General features: G+C 41.6%; 1 protein-coding gene across 1 annotated transcript in view; it reads left to right on the forward strand.

Moving 5' to 3' along the window:
- The first annotated feature begins 4,682 nt into the window (after positions 1–4,682).
- Positions 4,683–26,740, forward strand: part of cfap58 (cilia and flagella associated protein 58) — a 170,872-nt gene continuing 148,814 nt past the window's right edge. Inside the window, exons 1-7 of the mRNA XM_066660964.1 lie at positions 4,683–4,817; positions 6,518–6,796; positions 7,577–7,722; positions 9,114–9,270; positions 10,941–11,135; positions 12,971–13,108; positions 18,008–18,167. Coding sequence (XP_066517061.1) covers positions 4,812–4,817; positions 6,518–6,796; positions 7,577–7,722; positions 9,114–9,270; positions 10,941–11,135; positions 12,971–13,108; positions 18,008–18,167 — 1,081 coding nt within the window. The 5' untranslated portion in view covers positions 4,683–4,811. The remainder of the gene's footprint in view (positions 4,818–6,517; positions 6,797–7,576; positions 7,723–9,113; positions 9,271–10,940; positions 11,136–12,970; positions 13,109–18,007; positions 18,168–26,740) is intronic.

The raw sequence follows: 26,740 nt of genomic DNA on the forward strand, positions 1-26,740 counted from the left end.
GACACAGGGAGAACACACCACACTCCTCACAGACAGTCACCCGGAGGAAACCCACGCAGACACAGGGAGAACACACCACACTCCTCACAGACAGTCACCCGGAGGAAACCCACGCAGACACAGAGAGAACACACCACACTCCTCACAGTCACCCGGAGGAAACCCATGCAGACACAGAGAGAACACACCACACTCCTCACAGTCACCCGGAGGAAACCCACGCAGACACAGGGAGAACACTACAAACTCCTCACAGACAGTCACCCGGAGGAAACCCAGCGGGACTCAAACCCACAACAACCCACAACCTCCAGGCCCCTGGAGCTGTGTGACTGCGACACTGTGCTGCCCTTACCACTCATCTATCATTGTTATTAAAATGAATAAAAAGCAATATATGGCCATAAGAAAAGGTATAATAGCAGATAATAAGATATATTAGTTGATATGTATTAGTGGCTATAAAAAATAAATAAATAAATATATATATATATAGTAGTTATTTTGAATGGTAAATAGATTGTGAAATATTCACTATATATAATATAATGTAAAGAATTGCAATGAAATAATAAAAAAATAATTCCCCTTAGTCTGTGTACTACAGGATATCTAGTGGATTAGACAGAGTATATCTAGGTAGTTTAACAGAGATGTAAAAGTAGACCTTATACAAATACAATGGATAAAGAAATGGATAATACAATGGTAAAATAAATAAAGTGGAAACAAATGTAACATGTACAAATTTAGAAAGTACTCCAATAAAGATGCATAAACAAGTACATCTTTAGGCATAATTTTAAACTGTTATATAGAAACAACAAAACACATCTAGCTGTATCCTAAGCTACTTAACCCATGACCTCAAGGCTATCTAGCTGATGAGATTAAGTTATTTTAAGTAGCTTAGAGCAAACCTTAAATAGTGGAGCTGGGCTATAAGTGTTTACAACATGCACCTAAATGGTACCACATGTACATGCACACACACACACACACACACACATTTCCACTTACCCTGATTAATAATTCATCAAACCCTAAAAATAATGCATAAGAATACAATGGACAAATATAAATAAAACAATTATTAATACATTTAACATATAATATAACAATATATATATAACAATGCACACAAATACAACTATTTCTTCTCAGTTATAGAGCAATAGCAATTGATTTCCATGCACTCAAAACATTTACATCATTTATGTTTGGCAGCAGTGGCCTGTCTCCAGTTCTTAACCCAAAATGGACCGAACCTGTGGTCAGAAGAACCTGGACAATGGCCCCAATACATGCTCAGAAATCCATCCCTATAAACAAAAAAAAACTCTACCGCTACAAGTCCAAATGAAGACATTCCTAGTGTTCACCCTTTAATCTGTTAGGTACAAGGTGATGGATAAATGAATTTGTTTTAGTGTCATTTCAAACGGTACAATAAACAAACAATCAAACAGAAATAAACAGAGGCACGGGGGAGTTGTGACGCTGGCTGCGAGTCGTGATTGAGGAGTGTGCTCAGTGGACCAATGATTTGTGTGAAGCTGCCACCTAGTGTAAAAAATAACAAAAATCAAAGTGATAAACAGCTTCGTGCAAAAGAAATGGGTTTAAATCTCTGTTGTGCTGTACATCATATAAAAGACAGTTTCAAATGTGACATATATTTTATCAATAGAAATTATATTAAACAAGAGGGAGGCAGAGTGCCACAAATATTTTATAAAGTACTTCAGGACGTTTGCACATTGTGCACAACATTTGGCACCATTTTAAAATAAGGCCACACTTATAAAGGTTTATACGTGGGTTTAAAGCCTTATTATGTGGCTATTAATTAAATTGTAAACACTTTAAAAGTCATTAACAATCATTTGTAAAACGGGGGTAGGAGGTGGGACAGTGATTTTTGTTTTGTGTAAAACTGAAAGTGTCAGAATATACTGTTGGTGGGTAGTTCATTAAATGGTTAAACCTATCAACAGATACCTGCTGAAGCTAACAGGGTTAATATCGACTGATGGAAAAGACAAAGTAGGGTCTTCTCTCTCCACAATTAACAACTATTAATAAACCTTTGTAAGTGTAGTCTCATTCTAAAGTGGTACCCAGTGCATATAATGCACTTGTAGACCTAACAAAAAGCTTATTCATAACACGTAGTACGCATACTTAGAAATGTAGTATGCAAACTGAAGTAGTATGCATACTTAGAATAGTATTATGCATACTTAAAATGTAGTATGCAAACTGAAGTAGTACGCATACTTAGAATAGTATTATGCGTACTTACAAATGTAGTATGCAAATTGAAGTAGTATGCATACTTAGAATAGTATTATGCATACTTAAAATGTAGTATGCAAACTGAAGTAGTATGCATACTTAGAATAGTATTATGCATACTTAAAATGTAGTATGCAAACTGAAGTAGTACGCATACTTAGAATAGTATTATGCGTACTTACAAATGTAGTATGCAAACTGAAGTAGTATGCATACTTAGAATAGTATTATGCATACTTAAAATGTAGTATGCAAACTGAAGTAGTATGCATACTTAGAATAGTATTATGCATACTTAAAATGTAGTATGCAAACTGAAGTAGTACGCATACTTAGAATAGTATTATGCGTACTTACAAATGTAGTATGCAAACTGAAGTAGTATGCATACTTAGAATAGTATTATGCATACTTAAAATGTAGTATGCAAACTGAAGTAGTATGCATACTTAGAATAGTATTATGCATACTTAAAATGTAGTATGCAAACTGAAGTAGTACGCATACTTAGAATAGTATTATGCATACTTAAAAGTGTAGTATGCAAACTGAACAATTTAGTACGCATACTTAGAATATTATTACGCATACTTAAAATGTAGTCTGTATTTTTCAAAATGTAGTATGTATACTTAGGAAATGTATTATGCTTACTTAAAAATTATATACATACAAAAAGATATTGTATGTATATGTAGAAAAGTGGTATGCATACGTAAAATATAGTATGAATACATAGAAGAGTATAGATATTTAAAAATATAGTATGCATACTTAAAAATAGTATGAATACTTCAGAAGTTGAATGCATACTTAAAAATATAGTATACATATTTCAAATGTAGCATGCATACCTAAACCTGTAGTATGTATAATTAAAAATGTAAAATTCATACTTAAATATGTAGTATGCATATTTCAAATGCAGTATGCATGCTTAAAAATGTAGCATGCATGGTTCCCCTCTAAACATGTCAAAACGTGGCGGTTCACCGGAAAGGAACAAGGTTCCATACACACTACACATTTGGGAGGCTCTGGAGATGATCATGCTACAAAACTAAACAACTTGAGATTCATTTCTGTGGTAATTCAAACAGTTAATAAAACTGTATAGATAAAATTAACTTGCTTATATATCTATAGATAATGAACTTACATATACATAAAAATATAGTACACAGCAAACTCATTCATTCATTCATTATCTGTAACCGCTTATCCAATTCAGAGTCGCAGTGGGTCCAGAGCCTACCTGGAATCATTGGGCGCAAGGCGGGGAATACATCCTGGAGGGGGCGCCAGTCCTTCACAGGGCAAACACAGCAAACTCTCCAGTGTGAAATCAAAACTATTAGTGTTAACACTGAGACTGTTAAATTATTACACTAACAGTGTTGATTTAACACTAATAGTGTTGATTAAACACTGGTGAATTTTCATTCATTCATTATCTGTAACCCTTATCCAGTTCAGGATCGTGGTGGGTCCAGAGCCTTACCTGGAATCATTGGGCGCAAGGCAGGAATACACCCTGGAGGGGGCGCCAGTCCTTCTCAGGATGATACACACACACACACACACACACACACACACACACACACACACACACACACACACACTCACACCTATGGACACTTTTTAAGTCGCCAATCCACCTACCAACGTGTGTTTTTGGACCATGGGAGGTCCAAAAGCACCTGGAGGAAACCCACACATACAGTCACCTGGAGGAAACCCACACAGACACAGGGAGAACACACCACACTCTTCACAGACAGTCACCGGGAGCGGGAATCGAAACCACAACCTCCAGGCCCCTGGAGCTGTGTGACTGCGACACTACCTGCTGTGCCCCTAGTGAATTTACTGTGTAGTAAATTAGAGCAGTTTCCAGTTCACCAACAGATCGGAGATCTAGCAAATGGTGAAGAACATCTTCCAAAGTTTATTAAAGTGTTTTATTTATTTAAAACAGGGTTTTAGGCTGCGGACGGTGGGTGGCAGAGGGACTAGATCTGCACATTCTGAATGAAGACCAGGGTGCAAATTTATTTTTGTATTAATTTATAATTATTACTTTTTAAAGATACTAACGGTTTATTATTATTATTATTATTATTATTATTATTATTTATTAATTTTTTGGGGGGGTGTGGGGGGGAGTGAGGGGAAGGAAGAAAATATTTGATGAACAGAGTTTTAAGGGTTTAATCAATGACCAGAGGGGGGCATTAAATGCTACCTAGTGCACTACGAATGGCTCAGGGACCCGTATCACTATGCCTACGTTTTATGGCTTACTTGTTGGACCTATTGTCTTAACACATGAGGACCCGGTTGGACCTCAGTGCTCTATGGCGGTTGCCTGGTAACAGGGGACGCGTTTCTTAGGAGTTCCACAACAGTGTGGAAGAGGAGTCGAGTTTGTTATGGAGCCATTACTGAGCGTTTGTACAATGTAAACACAGCTCTTTAAAAGTCGTGTATTGGGATTGGAATAAACTCTAAACATGGAGGTAGGAGAAACTTACAGACGCTACACTGAGAAGTTTAATGGTGTCTGGTACGTTCGGTGTGAACGTTAATTTCCGTTAAACTGGAAATACTTTGGGCAATTCGGGCATTTAAAAAATAATTAAGTGATTTTAAGTTTTAGGCACGGTTTAAGATAACAGTATTATATCACGTACAATGTTCTGTGTGCTTCAATAATACTGGAGAAAAAAAAGCCTTTTAATAATGGTCTTCATTAATTTCTGCTGTTTAGACCTTTGCGTTTTTTAAACGTTACCTTGTTAACATATATGTGTGGTATTTTTTATTTGCAGTTTATCTTTATTTATTTCTCAGTGTAGAGTGAGACAGCCAGATTCAGACAGCCAGTGTATCTTACATCACACATCTACACAACCAATCACTGTAGTTTGGGGGTGGGGCTTTTGAGTTGCAGGTAAGTGGTGGAGGGATAAATGAAGATAGATATATGAGACAGGAACTAATCGCATATTCATAGACCTGCACACTGAATTAAGGCAAAAGTGGTGAGTTATCATTAAGCCACGTTTAAAATCTCTCTCCAGTCACCAATTAAACCCCTAAAATCTCATCTCTGTTAATCAGAATGATGTACTTAGAAGTTATTTCCCAGAACACCTTAAACATGGTCTAGATTTAACTCTTCATTCACTATGCAGGGATCTTTATCCAATATTGGAATGGTTCCTTAGGTTTTTTTATGGAAGAAACCCTGGCTGTTTGACTGCTCATTTGGGATTCTGCAGTTTTCTTGATCAACAACTATTTATATTTTCAAACAAATCCTTATCATAAAACGAATGGAAATAGTTGCCTCAGGCATCATATTCATAACCGTAACCAAGTCTGAAAAGCTCACCAGTGATTAGACATTTCCAACACTTGCTTTCTGTCACGTATCACTGTGAAAGTTGTAATTTCACATCAGACCATCTGTGGATTTCTCATTTAACGGGCATCATATCTTTGGTTTCCCCTAGGTGGCAGGGTAAAGGTGTCTAATAACACACTAACTCAGCTGTAACAACATGAGTTCTGTTTATGTGCTGGCTTTCCATATAACAAGTCTGTGGCAGACCTGGCATGGCTCACAATTTAATGTTTAACCGCCCTGCCGTCTCTGCCATAAATAAGAACCCAGCATGGTCCCAATCGGAGGAAGAGGCTAAGCTTTAAAAAATAGATATTTTTTTTTTTATGAATTAAGTGCCCTGGAGCCTGAGGACATAACGTTAGATGACAGGTACTGAACTAAACTAGCGTTACTGGCAGCTGACTTAAGTGAGTGGAATCTCTGTAGCACAAATCACGTTGAGTTATAAGCTATTTGTGAGGAAAAAGTACCAGAGCCATTTTGAATAATCTAATACAAGCGTAAATTGCTTCTAGATGAGCTGGTCCAATCTTCATCTACGTATAATAAACGAAGACAGGCTTATAATCGACAATCAAACATTTTCCAGTATAACTGTAACTTCTGCTGGCTTTTGTCGGTAGGAATAATATGTTATTATATCGAGCTGATATGATTTAATTTCGTATACATTCCCTGCATCATTTCAACATAAGCAAAGCAACCCTGATACGTAAAATGGTTCCATAACCACTAGGATTACTCCTATGTTTTCAAAGTAAAGCAAAACTTCAACTTATAAACTTGTCTCTGCTTTTCCTCTTGTAGGAAAAGGCCCAGAAGCTGGAGGAGGAGGGCTCCTTTGAAACTCAGGAGAAGGAGTTCCAGGAGGTGTTGAACGAGCTGGTGGGGGACAAGAGCCTGGAGAAATTCCGTGTGGAGTATGAGAAGCTCATGAAAGCACTGAAGAAGTCTCACGAGAGTGAGAAGAGGCTGATGACCAAATGCCGGGAGCTGAATGCAGAGATCGTGGCCAACTCGGTCAAAGTGGCAACCGCTCTCAAGATGTCTCAGGAAGACCAAACCACAATTACATCGCTAAAGAAGGTACAGCAGTAATGGAAACGTCGGGGAGAAACTCTCCTGTCAACTCAACGGTGATAGTGGGCTGTAATAATGTAATCAGTCGGCCAAGACATGTTTAGTGTTTTGGAGTTTATTTCTTTAATTTTGGAGCTGTGAGGTTTACAGACTAGCTCTTGCAAAGCAGAGTTCAACACTTCTTCCTGTCAATGGTCAGGACCCCCCAAAGGACCACCCAGAGCAGGTATGGTTTGGTGGGTGGATTATTCTCAGCACTGCAAGGACACTGAAGTGGTGGCGTTGGTGTGTTAGTGTGCTTCTCTGGGATGGGTGGATCAGAAACAGCAGTGGTGCTGGAGTTTTTAAACCCTTCAAACCAAAACAATCCAGCCAGACTAACACAAATTTTATCCCCCCCAAACTTTGGGGCTCCTGACCATTGAAGAACATGGTGTAAGGGGCTACAGATGGACAACTGTATGTAATTTTAGACCTACAAAGTGAGCCTATTGGGTCAGTGGAGCTGATGAATTACAATGTGTTCAGAATCAAGGAAGTCGGTTTTTAATATTCTGGCTGATCTTTATTTACCGCTTACTGCCGTACACGCTTTTGAAACAACAACATAGCCGTTTGTGTTTGGAGAAAAAAAGCACAGTGGATGGTAGGCACTGACTCCAAAGTGCAGAGCTGAGTCTCAAACTCGAATTCTCGCTTCAATAATGCATCTCTGGTGCCGGAGACGTATTTCTTACATCATCTTTGATAATACAGCATACTTTATCTTCTGCCTCTTTTCATTAGGAAATCGAGAAGGCTTGGAAAATGGTCGACGCGGCGCATGAGAAGGAGCTAAGGGGAAAAGAATCTATTCAGACTCTAAAGCAGGAAATAGCCAACCTCACAAAGCTTGTAGAGCAGGGAGCCAGTTCAGCCACTGCCCAGCACAGGTGAGTGAGAGCTGTTTCTGCAGAGACAGAATAAACCAGGTTCCTCAAAGTAAACCAAGTCACACTTCAACGTATTCATTCATTGCTTGGTGTCTGTTTTCTTGGATATGTAAGTTCTTACTTTTTTCCTGATAGACTAAGAACCAAACTGACTGCTGCTTAATACGCCTCAAACGCTCATAAATTTCTGAATACCCCTGAACTGCAATCAACCCCTGCGTTTTTGGGGAACAGACGTATTTTTTTCTGTCAGATAAGATAAGCACCGAGGCGTGACGTGAGAGAAATTATTGCTGTCAGTCAGACTGCTTTCTGGTGATCAGAGCTAACTCCAAGAATCAGATTCGCTCCACTCGGTTCCAGTGGGAAATTCACACTTTCCACATGTTTGTATCTTTGCTTTCAAAACCGAAATTAAATGTAGAGCACTGGAAGTTCTAACCACAGTGACCATTCATCCTTGTATACTTTTATCATGTATACATTGTATGTTGTTAGAGGTGGGATAATCAGATTTAATGATTTAATGAAAGTATAGACTGCAGTAGAAATCCCAATGATAGTACAGTCATTACCGACATATGGATGATTACTATCTTGTTGAACGTCATAGTGTAGTTAGATAGCGTACTGCTACAGTCTCTCTACAAAGTACAAATTACAGTGTGCATTTGGTAAACTGCTGATTATATGTTATTGGGGTCCGCTGCCTGTCTCTCCAGGTTGGAGTTTCCCTCACCAGGGGTGTGTCTAGTTTTAAAGTCCCAAATATAAATGAATGTTTGGCCCAAATGTGACACATCTGCAGTTCATTTATGACCCACATTTGGCCTTGAATGGCGGCGTTGACTCAAGGTGAGCCTGGTTCCTTCAACTCAGCCACAAGTCCACATTAAATGGGCGCAATGTTGGGTGTGTTGTGGAACAAATCTGTAACAAATTGACATACTCTGACATCACGTGCCGTAACCCAAGTTACCAATGATTACCCTGTGAGAGTATGATGTATTTGTATAATGGATACTGAGTACATTGGTGACTGTCTTGGGAGATCTTTAAAGCATCTTTAAAGTCATAATTTACAAATATTGTCCTTCAAACTGATGAAACTGAAGGAGCAAATTCTGCACTACATTCTATACACGACTAACAACATTAAATATTACTTTTAGGCCAGAGTTAATGCCTATTATAAATAGAGATAACACAACAGCTGCAGTCTGTAATATAATTGTAGCAAATTTTCATATTGTCCCATCACTCGAGCCAGTTCTGAAACACAAATTTATGTCGCAGCTTGTCCACAACTTTTCACAAGGTCAAGGCGCTCATATTTTCAAAAACGTTTCCTTGCTGAGAATCTTTTTTACTTTATTATTTTTTTTTTGCAGTGTGGGCGATCTATTGAAAATCAAAGAGCAGTTGACGACAGAAAGAGACGAGCTGCTCTCTGAGGTGGTGACTCTTCGGGAAAACATTACGAAGGCCACAGCCAGCCAGCAGGAGGCCGAGGCGGCCAAGGAGAAAGCCCAGGAAACCATCTCGCAGGTAAAAACACCCAGCTTTGTGCCAGGTGACCTCAGTGGATGTATTTACATAGCAAAATACCAAGGCAGGCTCAGGCCAACGTCTGTATTATATGATTCACTTCCAGCCCCGATAATGTTTACTTTTACTGATGTTCTCAATAATGTTGCTGCTTTTGACTAATGCCGGTGGAGAGCCGCCATGAAACAAGCTGTAGCTTTGATTTAGCGTTTAATTCTGCTTCTGCGAGTTGTTTGCTGGTGCAAAATAGTCAAAGTTAGCTTTTAACTCAGTTTCCCCCATAGCTCATTAGATTTCTAGTGGACTTTTTTTGTCATGCTTTATGGCTTTATGAAAGCTTATTTCGCAGATAAAGCATTTGATAGGATTTGTATTTTGTCTGTAGCTTCCACTGCAGTCAGCAAATCAATAGCAGGAATTTGTGTGTGCTCCAGTAATTGTTTAACCCCAAAACATTAGCTGGAAATAAAACAGATTCCATTTGCCACATATCATCTTTCCGGCTTAGCCTGAGACTGTAAAGCTTGCAAATGAAACGCCTGGCCTTGCCTTTATGGATAGATATGGCTCCCTTGTCGGTACCTAGCCTGGAAATAAGCAACAACAGTTTCTGCTTTGTTTACCAAGCTCAGCGCTGAGGCAGAATTGATTGGTTGCTTGGCTTGGCTGTTTATTTTCACCAGACATTTTGGGATGGCCGCACGAAATTTCAGAGAGGCAGAAATACTGCACAAAAAGCCAACAACATTGAAACCAAATGTATTTAATTTCACTGAAGTGCTGCTGGAACCTATTTTTACTTGTACACAGGATGTCAGGTCCATGTGCACACATATTGCTGCGTTCATCAAAATCCTCACACAGACCCTTCCAGCAACAGTGAGTTGACAAGTCCAGTGGACGGTCTGGTTCTTGTTACCTTAGATCACTGAAGTGCATTTTAATGATTAATAATTTGAATGTCCTTATTCTCATTTTCTTACTGTGGGCAATGTAACCCTACTATGTAAAATCATATATTAATATACAGATCTATCTGGCTGTACTCAATACACGTAATGATTATCTGCACTGAGAACTTCAGATTTAGATGCATAATTTCCATCAGGGAGTTCAGTCAGATCTGTAATGCCTGACTGTAATTCACTCCTGGTCAAAGATTCACAGCCCCTTCCCTAGAAAGAATAGCACCCATGCTAATGTGGCAAAGAAACAAACAAAATGGCTGACCAAGGTGTCCAAAAAGATTCCAAGCATTCATATTCATTTGCTGATATGTAATTCAGAACCCTTTAATTTTGGTAAGTTTAGGGGCTCTCGAGTGGCACAGTGGGCTAATCTTTGGCCCAATCGTAGTTAAGTGTGTCTCAGCAGAACTAATTGCTAAAGCTTCCCACTGGCATAGACCTGGGCCTATACACTTTAAAGATTAAGGTAAACATGCTCAATGTCAAGGAATAATCATCCAACTCAGCACCTGACCCCATTAATCCCATTGATATGCTTTGATTGTTGAATGCAACCAAATTCTCACAACATCCCATGTAAGTACATCCGAGAAAGCTAACTGCATCGACGTGGGCATGACCGCCTGGCTAAAATACAGGATTTCAGACGAGACAAACATATGATGTAACTTGACCATAATCGCTCTTCCTTTTCACTCGCAGCTGCAGCAGGAGATCCAGGTGCGTCAGAACGAGTGTTCTCGGGAGATGCGGAGGAAGGAGAAGCTGGAGAAGGAGGTGAAACAGCTGCACTCTGACCTGGAGGCCCGACAGTCTGAGATCAGAGCGCTGAACACACAGAACCAGCGCACCAGAGATGAACAGCAGAGGCTGGAGCTGCAGCTTCGAGAGCAGAAGGTGAGGCACACTTGTGGGTGGCAGAGCACTTTCAATAAGGCTGTAGAAAAAAATAAAAAACTAAAACTGATACAGGAAACTGTTATGGTGTGCCATTTCCGCTTAGACTTTGTATTTACAATAAATGTTTCTTAAAAAAATAAAAGAAACAAGACAGTAGGACAGCAACTTTCACACTGAGAGTTGTGGTTTGATACATAGTAGACAGTATTGAGACAAAAAAAATACAATTTACCCTTTAAAGCGTCCAGAGTATAAGCAAATTAAGAATGTTTCTCCCTCCCTGTAAACAGCGTGGATATTTAAGCATGAGGTTTAGTCTCAGTAATGAGGACATGCTATTCCCAATAATCCAGACCTAAATAAAGGGCATTTTAAAAGCAGGAACAGCTTCATTTGCACAGTGCTGACACTCACAAAGCACTTTGCATTATCAGTCTACACTTTCATACGGACCGCAGTAAGCATGGTCACGCATATTAAACAAGAGATGATAAAACTGTTGTAGGGGTGTGTGGTTGCATTCTGAGATTTGGTTCGATTTAGGCTTTTGGTTGAGAGCTATAAGCCATTATAGGTCATTTATTTATACAGTATTTTAAAAATTGGCATCTGAAAATAGCATGGGATACGAAAACCCAGGCCAATCAGTGATTTAATTTTCATTTTAAGTTTTAACAGTAAAAGACTGTTATTCGGCCAGATATATGTTCACCGTGTACAGGCGAGTATTTACAGTAAGGAGATATGCAGGAAAACCTCTGTGCAAAGGTTGGTTGACCAATGTTTAACAGGTTTGAGTCTACTCTCAATACGTTCATTCATTGATTCATTCATTATCTGTAACCGCTTATCCAATTCAGGGTCGCGGTGGGTCCAGAGCCTGCCTGGAATCATTGGGCGCAAAGCGGGAATACACCCTGGAGGGGGCGCCAGTCCTTCACAGGGCTCTCAATACGTTGTTGTCATTAAATGAGAGGAACATCAGAAATATGTGCAATGTCATTCCACACCTGACTGTACACATATACACCAATTAGAGTCACTTTTATTGAATTTGTTCTTTGCATTTAACCCAATCCGTGCAGTGAAACACATTTACACATGCACTAGTGAACACTAGGGGGCAGTGAGTCTAGCCTGGGGAGCAGTTGGGAGTTAGGTGCCTTGCTCAAGGGCACTTCCGTCATGACCTGCCGGCTCTAGGGATCGAACCGGCAACTTTCCGGTTCCACGCCCAGTCCCTCACCACCAGGCCACATCGTTTGACATCTCAACACGCTTGGAGAAGGACACTATCTGCCAGGTTCTTGCTAGGTCAGCTAACAGATCTGAGCGCACATGTGAGGAGAAAAAAAAAGTTTCCAATCTGGATTTCCAGCAGCTTTCTTTTCTTGTTTTAATGCCCTAACAGGAGGCACTTCAAGGTGTGTATGGCATGAGGGACCTAGGAGGCTTAACCCAGTTTATTCTGGACTTCTGACTCACAGACTTTGGAACAGATGCCCTTAGACTTTCATACATTCGCATACACACACACACACACACACTCAAACACCCAACTAGACATATGTGTAAGGTAATTCCCTTAGCAGAACACTCACACACACACACACACACACACACACACACACACACACACACACACACACACACACACACACAAAAGCACTGATATCCCTCACACTTATGAACAAAATTTCAAAAATGATTACAGAATGATCACATTCTTAAATAAGAGCACGAGCACATCCACCCAGGCCCACACACACACACAGACTCCCTCAGCACCGTGTATTTAATTTGTGGAGGTGTGTGTGTGTGTGACCTGACAGATCCTGAACGAGAGGGCCACTAAGGAGCTGGAGCAGCTGCAAGTGCGTAACACCAAACTCCAGCAGGAAAATGAGCAGAACACACTCACCCTGGAGCAGCTCTCCTTGGACAATAACCAGCGAGCCGCAGACCTGAAGGTACACACACCCATAAACGCAGAGGCACAAAATCATCCTTCCGTCAATTGATATGTATTCAAAATGGCTGTTACGTACCAGTGATTCAGAGATATTTGCCGAGATCATGCACTTGGAAGAAGGGGAAAGTCAAAGGGAATTGAAATGATGTTTTCAAAGAAAATGTGAAAAAAGACCCTGGTTAATCAAACAAAGAGGCTGCTGGTGTTCTCGATAACAAACCGGCCACCCCAGAGCTCAGATCTCATCCTCCTGTTTATGAAAGACTCCCTGTGCAGTTATTGGAAACACTAATAGCAGGTTTCAAGAGAATGGCGTCAAGTCTTTAGTGTCATGTTTAAAGTATGTTTTATATATTTCTGCCTGGTGTTGAAAATTAACACCTTTTACCTAATGGATGTTCTGTTTGGAAAATTAAGGGAGGATGCACATCAACACACACAAACAAACACATACAGGGGTTGGACAATGAAACTGAAACCCCTGTGATTGTAGTGTGGGAGGTTTCACGGCTAAACTGGAGCAGACTGGTGGCCAATCTTCATTAACTGCACATTGCACCAGTAAGACCATGTGCATCCAATGGTTCAAACATTGTGTCCTGAAGGCGGTGCCATGTATCAGGACGACAATGCACCAATACACACAGCAAGACCGGTGAAAGATTGGTTTGATGAACATGAAAGTGAAGTTGAACATCTCCCATGGCCTGCACAGTCACCAGATCTAAATATTATTGAGCCACTTTGGGGTGTTTTGGAGGAGCGAGTCAGGAAACGTTTTCCTCCACCAGCATCACGTAGTGACCTGGCCACTATCCTGCAAGAAGAATGGCTTAAAATCCCTCTGACCACTGTGCAGGACTTGTGTATGTCATTCCGAAGACGAATTGACGCTGTATTGGCCGCAAAAGGAGGCCCTACACCATACTAATAAATTATCGTGGTCTAAAACCAGGTGTTTCACTTGCATTGTCTAACCTCTGTAGATCAAACTCATGCACTTAACGTAACGTCAATGCGAAGTACAGAGAGACACTCATCTGTGTGTGCGCACAAATACACACATACCCACCCTTTACTCACAGAGGCTTATTAACATCTTTAAACGACTCGTAATGGCAGAATTCAGTACACTCAAACATATACACACTCTACAATTTGGTGAGTTGTCAGTAATTCAGCTTTGGCAAGCGTCAGATTGAATATGTTGGCAGAGCCTTACATAAGAAGAGCAGAGGGAAAGGAAGACTTGCTGTCATCATTGTCCCCTGACAGAGACTCACGTGGATCTTACCCAGTCCAAAACTGCTCACTTTCATGCTCAGAAATGAAGAAACACAGGATTTCACCAAACAAACATTTATCACTTAATTTTAGACAGAAACCCAGTATCTGATAATCCAGAAAAAAACACAAACAATGTTTTAGTTTTTTTAGTTCTTAGGGAATTATTTAAATGGAATTAAATACAATTACATTATGGGGAATGTTTTCCCAACATTTTATTGCCCAATCAGAAACCATCTACAGCTATAAATACATCCAACAGTGAAATAGAGGCTGTATATTTTAAACTAGAATTGTCCTAGCTTGTGGCGGCACGGTGGAGCAGCAGGTAGGTGTCGCAGTCACACAGCTACAGGGACCTGGAGGTGACCTGACTGTCTGTGAGGAGTGTGGTGTGTTCTCCCTGTGTCTGCGTGGGTTTCCTCCAGGTGACTGTCAGTGAGGAGTGTGGTGTGTACTCCCTGTGTCTGCATGGGTTACCTCCGGGTAAATGTCTGTGAGGAGTGTGGTGTGTTCTCTGTGTCCGCGTGGGTTTCCTCGGGGTGACTGTCGGTGAGGAGTGTGATGTGTTCTCTCTGTGTCTGCTTGGGTTTCCTCCGGGTGACTGTCTGTGAGGAGTGTGGTGTGTTCTCTCTGTGTCCGCATGAGTTTCCTCCAGGTGGCTGTCTGTGATGAGTGTGGTAGGCTATTTCAGGTACGCTCTGGACCCACCGTGACCCTGAACTGGATATGCGCTAACAGATAATGAGTGGATGGATGTTCTAGCTTGTGATGAATGATATGTTTAATCTAAAAACACTCCTATAAAAAGATCTCTAAAGATCTAAGCTTTTGACTGATGAGACTGATCATCAGAAGTGCACAAATACAACCTCAGTGGCTCGGTTGTGGGACGTGGGGAGAACAAAGCAAACTCCACACAGAGGCCTCAGAGCTGTGCGCCAGCAACACCACCCGTCAGACCACAGTGCCACCTTAAGGTTGCTCCTTTCCCTAGTTTCCAATGACAGATAAGTAACCAACAACTGTGAACGTACTTAACAAGTCAAGAACATAACTTATGAAGTTACTTAAAAGAACAGTGGGAAGTATTTGTACCTTGAAATTACAGCTTGACTTCACTGACCTATAATAGGGCATACAGAGCTATTCTGGGCTCAGCACTGTTGAAACTGCACTATGTAACAGTTGGAGGAGGGTAGGAAACCGCAAAACCTACCTGCTACTGTGTTTAGAGACACACTTTGGCCATGAAGTGTAATAATAGAGGAGTGGTGCTCAGAGACAGAGCAGTAGTGCTGACATCATTGTTGAAATGTTAGCTGTTAGCATTTGGCTAAACTGTAAAATATGTTTAACCTGTAAAAAAACTGACTGCTTTCTTGAGCACTGCTGGCCTATATTCAAAAAAAAAAGAAAAGAAAACCGTGTTTTCCATTCCTCTGTTGCTACATCGCTTGGCGGGCTGTTAGCTTTACAGCAGAGCTAAAAAAGAGTGTGCTCAAGCTTAGCCTTTTATTGTTAGCCTTTTCAGCTCAAGGATTGATGTCTCGGATGGGCTTGCGTGTTGTCATTGGAAGTGTTGTTGACACACATACACAATACAGGGCCTCCACAGATAAAGGCTTTGTAGAGTTCATGTTCTGCAGTCAGCTCAAAGAGACTCTGTCCGGAGTGACTTACCATTTTATGTCCAGCACTCTGAATTATTCCTGAGAGAGAGACAGAGAGAGAGAGAGAGATCACAAGAGACAGGGACTTTGAGAGGAGATCGTATTGAACTGCCATCTACATTGGCCTTTGAAGTCCTCCCCTCCACAAAAAAAAAAAAAAAGTGATTTCTTAAATTTAAAATGACCTCCACAATAGAGGGGGAAACCGTGCCTGTGAAATAACACAAACAGTCACTTCACACAGAGAAATGTCCTCAGATGCTAAGCGCTTAATTCACATCATGCCTTTCTTGTATCTTCTGCGTTTGATCCTATTCTGTAGATGAAATTGTATCAGCTGAAAGGGCCCCTTGCTTTTACTGTGTACATACTGCCGCGTGTGCTGTTTTCTTTTAAGTCAATAGAGTTTATAGATTGACTATTGATCAGTCTTGATTTGACCGTGCTTGTGATGTCACAGCTGTGAAAACATTTACATATAAACCATAAATCTGTGTAGAAAATAAAGCCACAAAACTGGCAAATACACCCAAGATTATTGAAACTGAGCTCCAAAAACTCTAAAACAAACACACAATAAAGATATCTGTTCAGTTTACAGCAGTTTACAGGTTTAAAACCCACACAGCTGTTATAAGGGGGTTTGAAATATGGGATAAATGAGAACGACAGGCCCTACCTTGATTAATGAAATCCAGAAGGTGCCACAAGGGGGCACTGTACCAACACGTTCAGGAACCAGGAGAATGACTGTTTCGTGGAAGTTTGCAGATAGAGAGATTCCTCTGTATGTAAATCTAATGCAATTATGGACTTTTCATATTTAAGCTGTCTCGGGCGCTGACAACTGTGAGATAATTAGCATGCATTCAGAGACGGAGCTGTATGGAAAGAATGGTGGTGGTTGTGTGTGTGAGGTGGGGGGAGATGTAGGGCAGGATTGTGTTTAGTTTTGTGTGTTTACTGTGTGCTGTCTTTGAGAGTTCTGTATCGGTGTCAGCTGATAGAGATGGGAATGTTGTGGGGGTTTGGATTACCTGTTGGATTCAGGAAAAGTGACACTGAGGGCCAGGAAATGTAAAGCTCTCAGTGCCACTGGGGCTAAGTCCTCAGGGGCTATACAGACACACACACATACACACACTCTCAGACTCCTTGGAGAGTCTTTATCATCGTGATAAGGAAAATTGGAATAGCGAAGCAGCTAGGGAGCACTAGACCTTAATGGAGACACACTGACATGCGCACACACACACAGCCTAATCCTGCCCTACCACTCACGCACCAGCACACCCACACACACACCCATACACAAACACACAGGTCTGTGTACATCATGCATACAGAAGCCTTATCATGCACTATATTTATCTTCCCTAAAATATAGACAATACATTATATAGTCTACAGATACAGTCTGTGGTAATCAGTTGTGTGCTACGGATACAGCAAAAAGGGGGGTTTTTCTACCCTTAAACATGTAAACAAACCAATGAATTCACTACCAGGTCAATGCCAAGAGCCAAACATAGGGATGTAGTTGATAAAGTGTTGGTAAATACTATGGTTTGTAAACTTATTTTCTAATGTTGCTCATTTCTATTGGCCATAAAAACTTTACATTAGTGAGATATGGACTTCTTCCATTGCTTACTTTGGCACAGTGGTAAAATGGCAAAACAGCTACCAAAAGAGTTAATACTGGTGTGAGTTCTGTATGGGTTCTGTATGGAAAGAACAGGAGGTGTTTTGATTTGATTAAAACGTCCGTTTAATGTTTAATCTTCATTACGTTTGGATCTGACCCTGCTCTCCTCTACACTGTGTTTCTGTTCATATACCAGTTTCATATATAATGCATGTTTCTGGGAAGACATCTTCTATTATAGAACTAAATATACCTGAGTTTAATATTCTCTGCTATGTTTGTGCTGCAGATGAAGGAGGAGGAGGTGAACCAGATGAAACAGGAGATAGCGAAGCTCAGTAAGATGAGGGAAACCACCCAGAGGAAACTGCGTCTTCTGGAAGACCAGAAACTGGAGGTGGAGCAGCAGAGAGACACTCTGAAGAACCAGATCACTGGGATGGAGAAAGGCAAGTGTCTCTCACACTTGTCGTGTCCCATACGGGACTATTACAACCAAATCTGAATTTAAAATCTGTACACACACGCAATAACAATATCCACAAATCCAGATGGACCAGCTTCTGAAAGAGGAACACCACTCCACTGTTTAGTTATCACTCTGTCTAAACTCAACAAACGACAATTACATCCATTTTGCCTGATTAGCTCCAAGGCTGAACAAAAACAGACATGGATCCAGTCGTAGCACAGGCCCACGTCTACACCTACATGCATCTACACACACTCAATACACTGCAGCTTTTTTTCCGTGTTTCTCTAAGTTTCTTCTGTGTTACAACCTCACCTCAAAAAATCCCAGCCCCCTCTCTCTCTCATTCTCTGCTTGGTTTTCTCTCTTTCTCTTTGTCTGTTTCAATTTACCTCAGTTCAGTTCAGCACCGTTCAAGACAGCTTTATTGGCACGACCGAATCAGGTGCAATATTGCGAAAGCAAGGAAAGTGAGGCTTTAAAGTTTAAGAGAAGCTGAACAAAAAGCAATGGCGCACCTATAACTTTACAGAGCGCTATTGGTTCTAGAAAGAACCAATCAAATAATCTAAATATATTCGATCCTGTCTCAGAGACACTTGTGCGGTGACAGATGGTGCGTGTTAGATGACAGTCCAGTAAAATTAGACTTGCCTGTTCTTGTTTGCTGATTGGCGAGTACAAAACACAGGAACACGAGACACGATCAAATATAACAGCGAGCGCAATTCTTCTCTTGACAGGTCACATCTAAACTAGACACGAGTATCATAGATTGTGAACTGAGGCATGTTAATTGGCACCCATTGAGGGCACAGATGTTCAATTTTGTACACATGGCTTGTCAATAAACATCATGAAATGACCATGTTTACTGAGACTGGGTAAACCTCGGGGAGGGTGAGTTGGAGTGGTGTTTATGTTCCAGAATTACTCACCGAGGTTCTTGTAGCTGAATCCATCAAACCCTCACAGAAATGTTACAACTCAGTCTAAAGCCTTTCCAGAATGCTAGAAGCTGTTGTTGCTGTAAAGGAGGGAGATTGCTGCGAATATCCTGTTAATATATTTCATTCATTCATTATCTGTAAGCGCTTATCCAGTTCAGGGTCGCGGTGGGTCCAGAGCCTACCTGGAATCTTTGGGCGCAAGGCGGGAATACACCCTGGAGGGGGCGCCAGTCCTTCACAGGGCAACACAGACAGACACACACACACACATTCACGGACACTTTTGAGTCGCCAATCCACCTACCAACATGTGTTTTTGGACTGTGGGAGGAAACCGAAGCACCCGGAGGAAACCCACGCAGACACAGGGAGAACACACCACACTCCTCACAGACAGTCACCCGGAGGAATCCCACGCAGACACAGGGAGAACACACCACACTCCTCACAGACAGTCACCCGGAGGAAACCCACGCAGACACAGGGAGAACACACCACACTCCTCACAGACAGTCACCCGGAGCTGGAATCGAACCCACAACCTCCAGGCCCCTGGAGCTGTGTGACTGCGACACTATCTGCTGCGCCACGGTGCCGCCCTCCTGTTAATATCTTTAATTTCAATTAAAAATAAAAAACTGTAGAAATACAGTAGTTGATAGTAGATTAAATGTGGTTTTTCCAACAACAAAATCTCATCTCTAATAATAATCAGAATACAGATCGACTGCCAAATCAGACTTGAAATTTAAAAACACTGACCCCCACACGCACATAAGCACAACAGTGATTTAAAGAATTGACGTAAAGACAATGCCAAAATAGCTCAGTAATAATTGCGTGAAAACCCACTAGTTTTTTAGTGTTTACAGCCTGAGCAGCAAAAGTAGTCGAGTACACACGCCTGCCTTGTGGGCCCTTTGTTGTAAAGCTTAAATTGGATTTTAAAAATTGCATATAAATTCAGGTGCTGTTAAAAATAGAGCTTCAAGACTGCCGCCAGTGCTCAGTGTTTGCTGTTTTTCTGAGTAGTGCACTCCAAAGCAGATGTGAGTGTTTTGCTAGGGTTCCCGGTGTGTTTTCTTGTTCTGTTGGTTTTATTTGCCTATTCTATGCTGATAGTCTTTGAATGCAAAATTAAACACTAAGTTTGTTGCAATGCTCATTTTTAATATGTTTTGCTTCTATTGCACCCTGCCCTCCGCCACCATTACATTCGAGCAGTGGTGTTTTCCATTTTTGGCAGGGGAGATTGCCCCCTGATTTAGGAGCCTAGCACTCATTTGAGGTTAGCTGCCAGACTGAGCTCTACCCTGTCTGCCTTGTCCTTAGTCCTCGAGTTTTGTTCTGATCCATTGCTGTTAGCTTGTTTGATGTTTAATAAAAGAAGTTTGATTATTAATTTTAGTAGAAGAGGAAGAGATAGAGGAAGAGTAATCACCTTTATTAATCCCCTTAGGGAAATTGATTCTCTGCGTTACCCCCTCCATAACTGGAGCAGGGGGCTGTGGACCACCTCTGAGCCCGCGGAGCTGTATGGGGGTTAGTTACCTTGCTCAAGGGCACGTATGTCAGTGTTGTCAGCTGAATCTTTTAAAACTAGGCATGAGCAGAGCCCTTTTAAAGTGGTAACACATTCGTAGCCAAATGATTCCAAGCATTGGACACTGAGCTCTACTACGCCATCTGTTGTGCAAGCAAAGATAACACACTACTCACGCTCAGTGTGTCAATAATAAGCTTTGCCCAAACCAAACCAGAGCAGCGTGCAATAATGGTGGCATGGTTTGCTTTTGTTAATTGAATGGATGTTTTTCATCAGACAATTTTATTTTGTTTATTCCCCAATGCCTGTGTGGGTTTGTTGTGGTGCTCCTCCCACAGTAAGAAAACAACAACGACTGGATGAGGTTGTGTTCCTGTCGTGCTCCTAATGGTTCTGGGTTGGCGAGAATTTAAAAGAACAAGAGTTGAATTCCAATGGAAAGCATGGTGTTAATTTCTTAAATAAAGGCAGTATTTATCATAATACATTACTGATATTTCTTGAATGTATCCGCCAGTCTACAGTGAAATTTGGAACAAAACCCTTCGAATACATTATTTCAAGAGGTTAAAATGTCCATCTTTAAGGTGGTCTAGACTCTGCAGCCGCATTGTTGCTTGATAAAACCCGTGAATGATTGGAATGCAGGTGTTGAAGCATTGAAGCTACGATGTAGAACAGTTCATACATCCCTCATGGGAGTATTAAGAAGGAAATGCTCCTTTACTTGTGATCCTATTGATCATATTATCCAAACTCAAACTGTCAGTCAACGTTCTCTCACTCCATCTCTCATGCCATACCCACTGAGACTGGAGGTAAGGGACATTCAAGCATGCTCAGGTGAGACTCTGAGCCACTCTTTCAGTGTGTTACGACTTTGAAAACCAGAGACCTCCTTCTTCATAGAGTATTGAGCCACCCGTCCCTAAATAAATCCGAGAACACTATTTTCCAACAGTTCTGGGATTTCCGGGCCTCCCAAAGACCCCTTGATATGGTAACACTTTAACAAAATTTCCCACTGTACTGTAGCCTTCTGTGTGCCGTGTGGATGTGAGCTCAGCACTTATGGGGACCCCTTTTACCACATTTGTAAACCTCAAGTGTCTCATGGGCTGGTTCATGTGGAGGCTCAACACTGATACTGGGTAGGTTTACATGGTGGGATCGTTAAGGAAATTAGAAGACATCTAGCGTTCCAGTTCCAGCCAAAATTGCTCTGGATTTATGCACTCAGTTGGTAAAATGACCTAGTTTTGGGCTCGAAATGGTTTGAAGTCCACCCACCTCCATGTGTGGGAAACACTGTTATAGTATTAATAGGAATAACAATAACAGTAATATGTTGCAAGCCGACAGGATATAATTCACTTTTCACGTATGGTAAAGAGTGATAAGAACCAATCCCTGAGCTTTTGTAATTTGCTGGAAGTTTGTCGCAGACTTCAAGTCCAACAAAGGATTGGTTATTTATTAGATTTTAAATTATAATATGGTCCACAACTCCAAAAATTAACATGAGACTTTTGAACGTCGCAGGGAATTTATTTTGCTGCTTTGAATTTCTCACAGTGAAGAAGAAAGTGCACCTCAGTTTTAACCTCACCTGTCAGATACAGCTACCACATGTTCTTTTATCTTTCGCTAAGCAGGACTTTTTCCCTCCTGTCAGCGGCTACACCGTGGTCTCCGAGCCTGTGTTTGGAAAGAGTCTGTCACTACTTTGGATCACTAACAGACAGCAGAAAATCTTCTCTTCCTTTTACTCTGAGTTACGTTTCATAGTCTCAATATTTGCTACAATTGTTCTGTGTTTAATAACCTGATTTGCCTAATCTTTTTTAATGTAATGCCACTTTGATACTGCTGATTCAGGGCCAGTAGAGCTCGTCTGAGCCACAGATTCTCCTCCCTCATGTATGTAGAGTGTCTGGTATATTTAAGCATGCTGATGTTCCCCGTGGGTGTGTTATTGTTGCAGCAACGCTTGGAAAATGGCCTCCATTTTGCTCAAAAAACAATGTGCAAGTTTGAATAGTTTGCTAGTCAGTCAAATCACACTTTCCTGTCAAAGTAACCAGTTATGGCCATGTTAAGAGAGATCCCTGATGCTAGCCAGAAGGAGGGCGGCATGGTGGCGCAGCAGGTAGTGTTGCAGTCACACAGCTCCAGGGACCCACAGCTTGTGGGTTTGATTCCCGCTCCGGGTGACTGTCTGTGAGGAGTTGTTCTCCCTGTGTCCGCGTGGGTTTCCTCCGGGTGCTCCGGTTTCCTCCCACAGTCCAAAAACACATGTTGGTAGGTGGATTGGCGACTCAAAAGTGTCCGTAGGTGTGAGTGTGTGAGTGAATGTGTGTGTGTCTGTGTTGCCCTGTGAAGGACTGGCGCCCCCTCCAGGGTGTATTCCCGCCTTGCGCCCAATGATTCCAGGTAGGCTCTGGACCCACCGCGACCCTGAATTGGATAAGTAGTTACAGATAATGAATGAATGAATAGACAGAAGGACATGAATGTAAGGTGCTAGATGGTCATTTGGTTGTGTTTTCATGTACACAGTTCAGTGTTTGTCAGTTTCTGATCGGTTTAACTCTGCTATATAGAAACTAAGCACCACCCTTTCACATTTGTTAAAACTAGGGCAGGCCCTGAATATTTAGCCATTCTGATATTCATTCATTGAGTAGGTATTCGGTTTTTAATTTTGAGATTAGGGTGTTAATATTTTTGGATAAATGTGGCTATACAATGGTTTAAAAAACAAACAAACACTTTGCTCCCCCAGCGCTCCACCCGTATTCAGCCTCGTCAACATAAAAGTCCCGAAAGAGCCTAACACCGTATAACAACCTATTTATAATGAAGTGTGGCGAAGTTACAGTTCACTTTGTCAGCTTTTTACCTGGAATTAGACCAGACCTCCTTCACAAAGCTCTAGTTAACTCATGTACTCTGTGCCCTTAGATTTTAAAGCAGGAATCGGATGCACACACACACACACACACACACACACACACACACACACACACACACACACACACAAACACACAGAATATTCGAATATTATTATGCAACTGAAGGCTCAAAGCCCTTAAAATGGCATTTGAGACAGCTTTAGTTAAAACATTGTTTGTAGGCACTCTTTTATTGTACTATTTTAAATGGTGCCTTTGATTGTCTTTGACAATTATTCTTTCAGCATTAATCCAGCAAGGGATAAACTAGATTTTATTATGGTTTAATCATCTTTTTTTTATCAATTGCCAACTCACCCAGTCATTCACACACTCACCAAGTCACTCATACACTCACACCTATGGACAGTTTCACACACTCACACAGTCACTCACACCTATGGACAGTTTCACACACTCACACAGTCACTCACACCTATGGACAGTTTCACACACTCACCCAGTCACTCACACACTCACACCCATGGACAGTTTCACACACTCACCCAGTCACTCACACACTCACACCTGTGGACAGTTTCACACACTCACCCAGTCACTCACACACTCACACCCATGGACAGTTTCACACACTCACCCAGTCACTCACACACTCACCCTGTCACTCAAACACTCACACCTGTGGACAGTTTCACACACTCACCCAGTCACTCACATCTGTGGACAGTTTCACACACTCACCCTGTCACTCACACACTCACCCAGTCACTCACACATGTGGACAGTTTCACACACTCACCCAGTCACTCACACACTCACACCTGTGGACAGCTTCACACACTCACCCAGTCACTCATACACTCACACCTGTGGACAGTTTCACACACTCACCCAGTCACTCACACACTCACACCCATGGACAGTTTCACACACTCACCCAGTCACTCATACACTCACACCTGTGGACAGTTTCACACACTCACCCAGTCACTCACACACTCACACCCATGGACAGTTTCACACACTCACCCAGTCACTCACACACTCACATCTGTGGACAGTTTCACACACTCACCCAGTCACTCAAACACACTCACACCTGTGGACAGTTTCACACACTCACCCAGTCACTCACACACTCACACCTGTGGACAGTTTCACACACTCACCCAGTCACTCACACACTCACATCTGTGGACAGTTTCACACACTCACCCAGTCACTCACACACTCACACCCATGGACAGTTTCACACACTCACCCAGTCACTCATACACTCACACCTGTGGACAGTTTCACACACTCACCCAGTCACTCACACACTCACATCTGTGGACATTTTCACACACTCACCCAGTCACTCACACACTCACACCCATGGACAGTTTCACACACTCACCCAGTCACTCATACACTCACACCTGTGGACAGTTTCACACACTCACCCAGTCACTCACACACTCACATCTGTGGACAGTTTCACACACTCACCCAGTCACTCACACACTCACACCTGTGGACAGTTTCACACATTCACCCAGTCACTCACACACTCACCCAGTCACTCACACATGTGGACAGTTTCACACACTCACCCAGTCACTCACACACTCACACCTGTGGACAGTTTCACACACTCACCCAGTCACTCACACACACACCTGTGGACAGTTTCACACACTCACCCAGTCACTCACACACTCACCCAGTCACTCACACACTCACATCTGTGGACAGTTTCACACACTCACCCAGTCACTCACACACTCACCCAGTCACTCAAACACACTCACACCTGTGGACAGTTTCACACACTCACCCAGTCACTCACACACTCACACCTGTGGACAGTTTCACACATTCACCCAGTCACTCACACACTCACCCAGTCACTCACACATGTGGACAGTTTCACACACTCACCCAGTCACTCACACACTCACACCTGTGGACAGTTTCACACACTCACCCAGTCACTCACACACTCACACCTGTGGACAGTTTCACACACTCACCCAGTCACTCACACACTCACCCAGTCACTCACACACTCACACCTGTGGACAGTTTCACACACTCACCCAGTCACTCACACACTCACATGTGGACAGTTTCACACACTCACCCTGTCACTCACACACTCACCCAGTCACTCACACATGTGGACAGTTTCACACACTCACCCAGTCACTCATACACTCACACCCGTGGACAGTTTCACACACTCACCCAGTTATTAGAATAAACAACTCTTCAGCAATCTCCCGCGTCTAATTTAAGACATTTAAAGACAAAATTGTTTTATATCAAGGTTCTGTGGTGAATGAGTGAATCTCATCAGCTGAGTGGGCTATGAAATAATTTTTTACCAATTTGAAATAGGTACCTTTTAACACTTAGTTTAATATTTCATATAACACATATGAAGTGATGTAAGCTTTCTGAGCCTTTTCCATCAGCTTCTCTGTCTGACTCCTTTGGTATTTTTCTTCCACTTTACTTTCACATCATTAGAGTGGCTGTCTGTGCACATTTCAGCTGAATGCGAAAAATGAGCTCTAATATGAATGATTACTTACATTAGCATTTATATATAGTAGTCAGAAAAGGCTGAACAAAATAACGAGAATGGAGATGGAACTTAAGGTAATTATTATTTCTATCGAATTAAAGTATTCAGAAATAGAGCAGCTAGAGAGCTACATATGCAGGGTAAAATACGTATTGTCATTAAGTGATATATATATATTCCTCTATATTTTAGCGCTTAGATATATTTAGAAGACACTGGCACTGTCTCAGTGTCCTCCCTAAGTTTTAAAAGGACAGAAAGTTCATGTTAGAAAGAAGAAGAAATGCATTATTAATGTTGTCAAATGTTTCAAAGAATGCCTCCCTCACTGATTTATATTTTGGAAAGTAAGGGAAGAAAAGGTGTTTAGTCTTTAATTGCCAGAGCATGACAGTCCATGCATAATCTTCCCACTCTTGGCCATTGGGTTTTATGGTGTCGGCATAAAGGAATTCTTCCACTAACGAACTGAAACCTTTGACACCTGAAAACAGGAGCTGGGGCTGGAACCGAGGTTTTAAATTCATGGTTTAGTGTCCCTGCTCAAGATAGGCAACCACCTGACCT

This window comes from Hoplias malabaricus, chromosome 2 (genome assembly GCF_029633855.1).
Source record: "Hoplias malabaricus isolate fHopMal1 chromosome 2, fHopMal1.hap1, whole genome shotgun sequence".
NCBI classification, from domain to species: domain Eukaryota; kingdom Metazoa; phylum Chordata; class Actinopteri; order Characiformes; family Erythrinidae; genus Hoplias; species Hoplias malabaricus.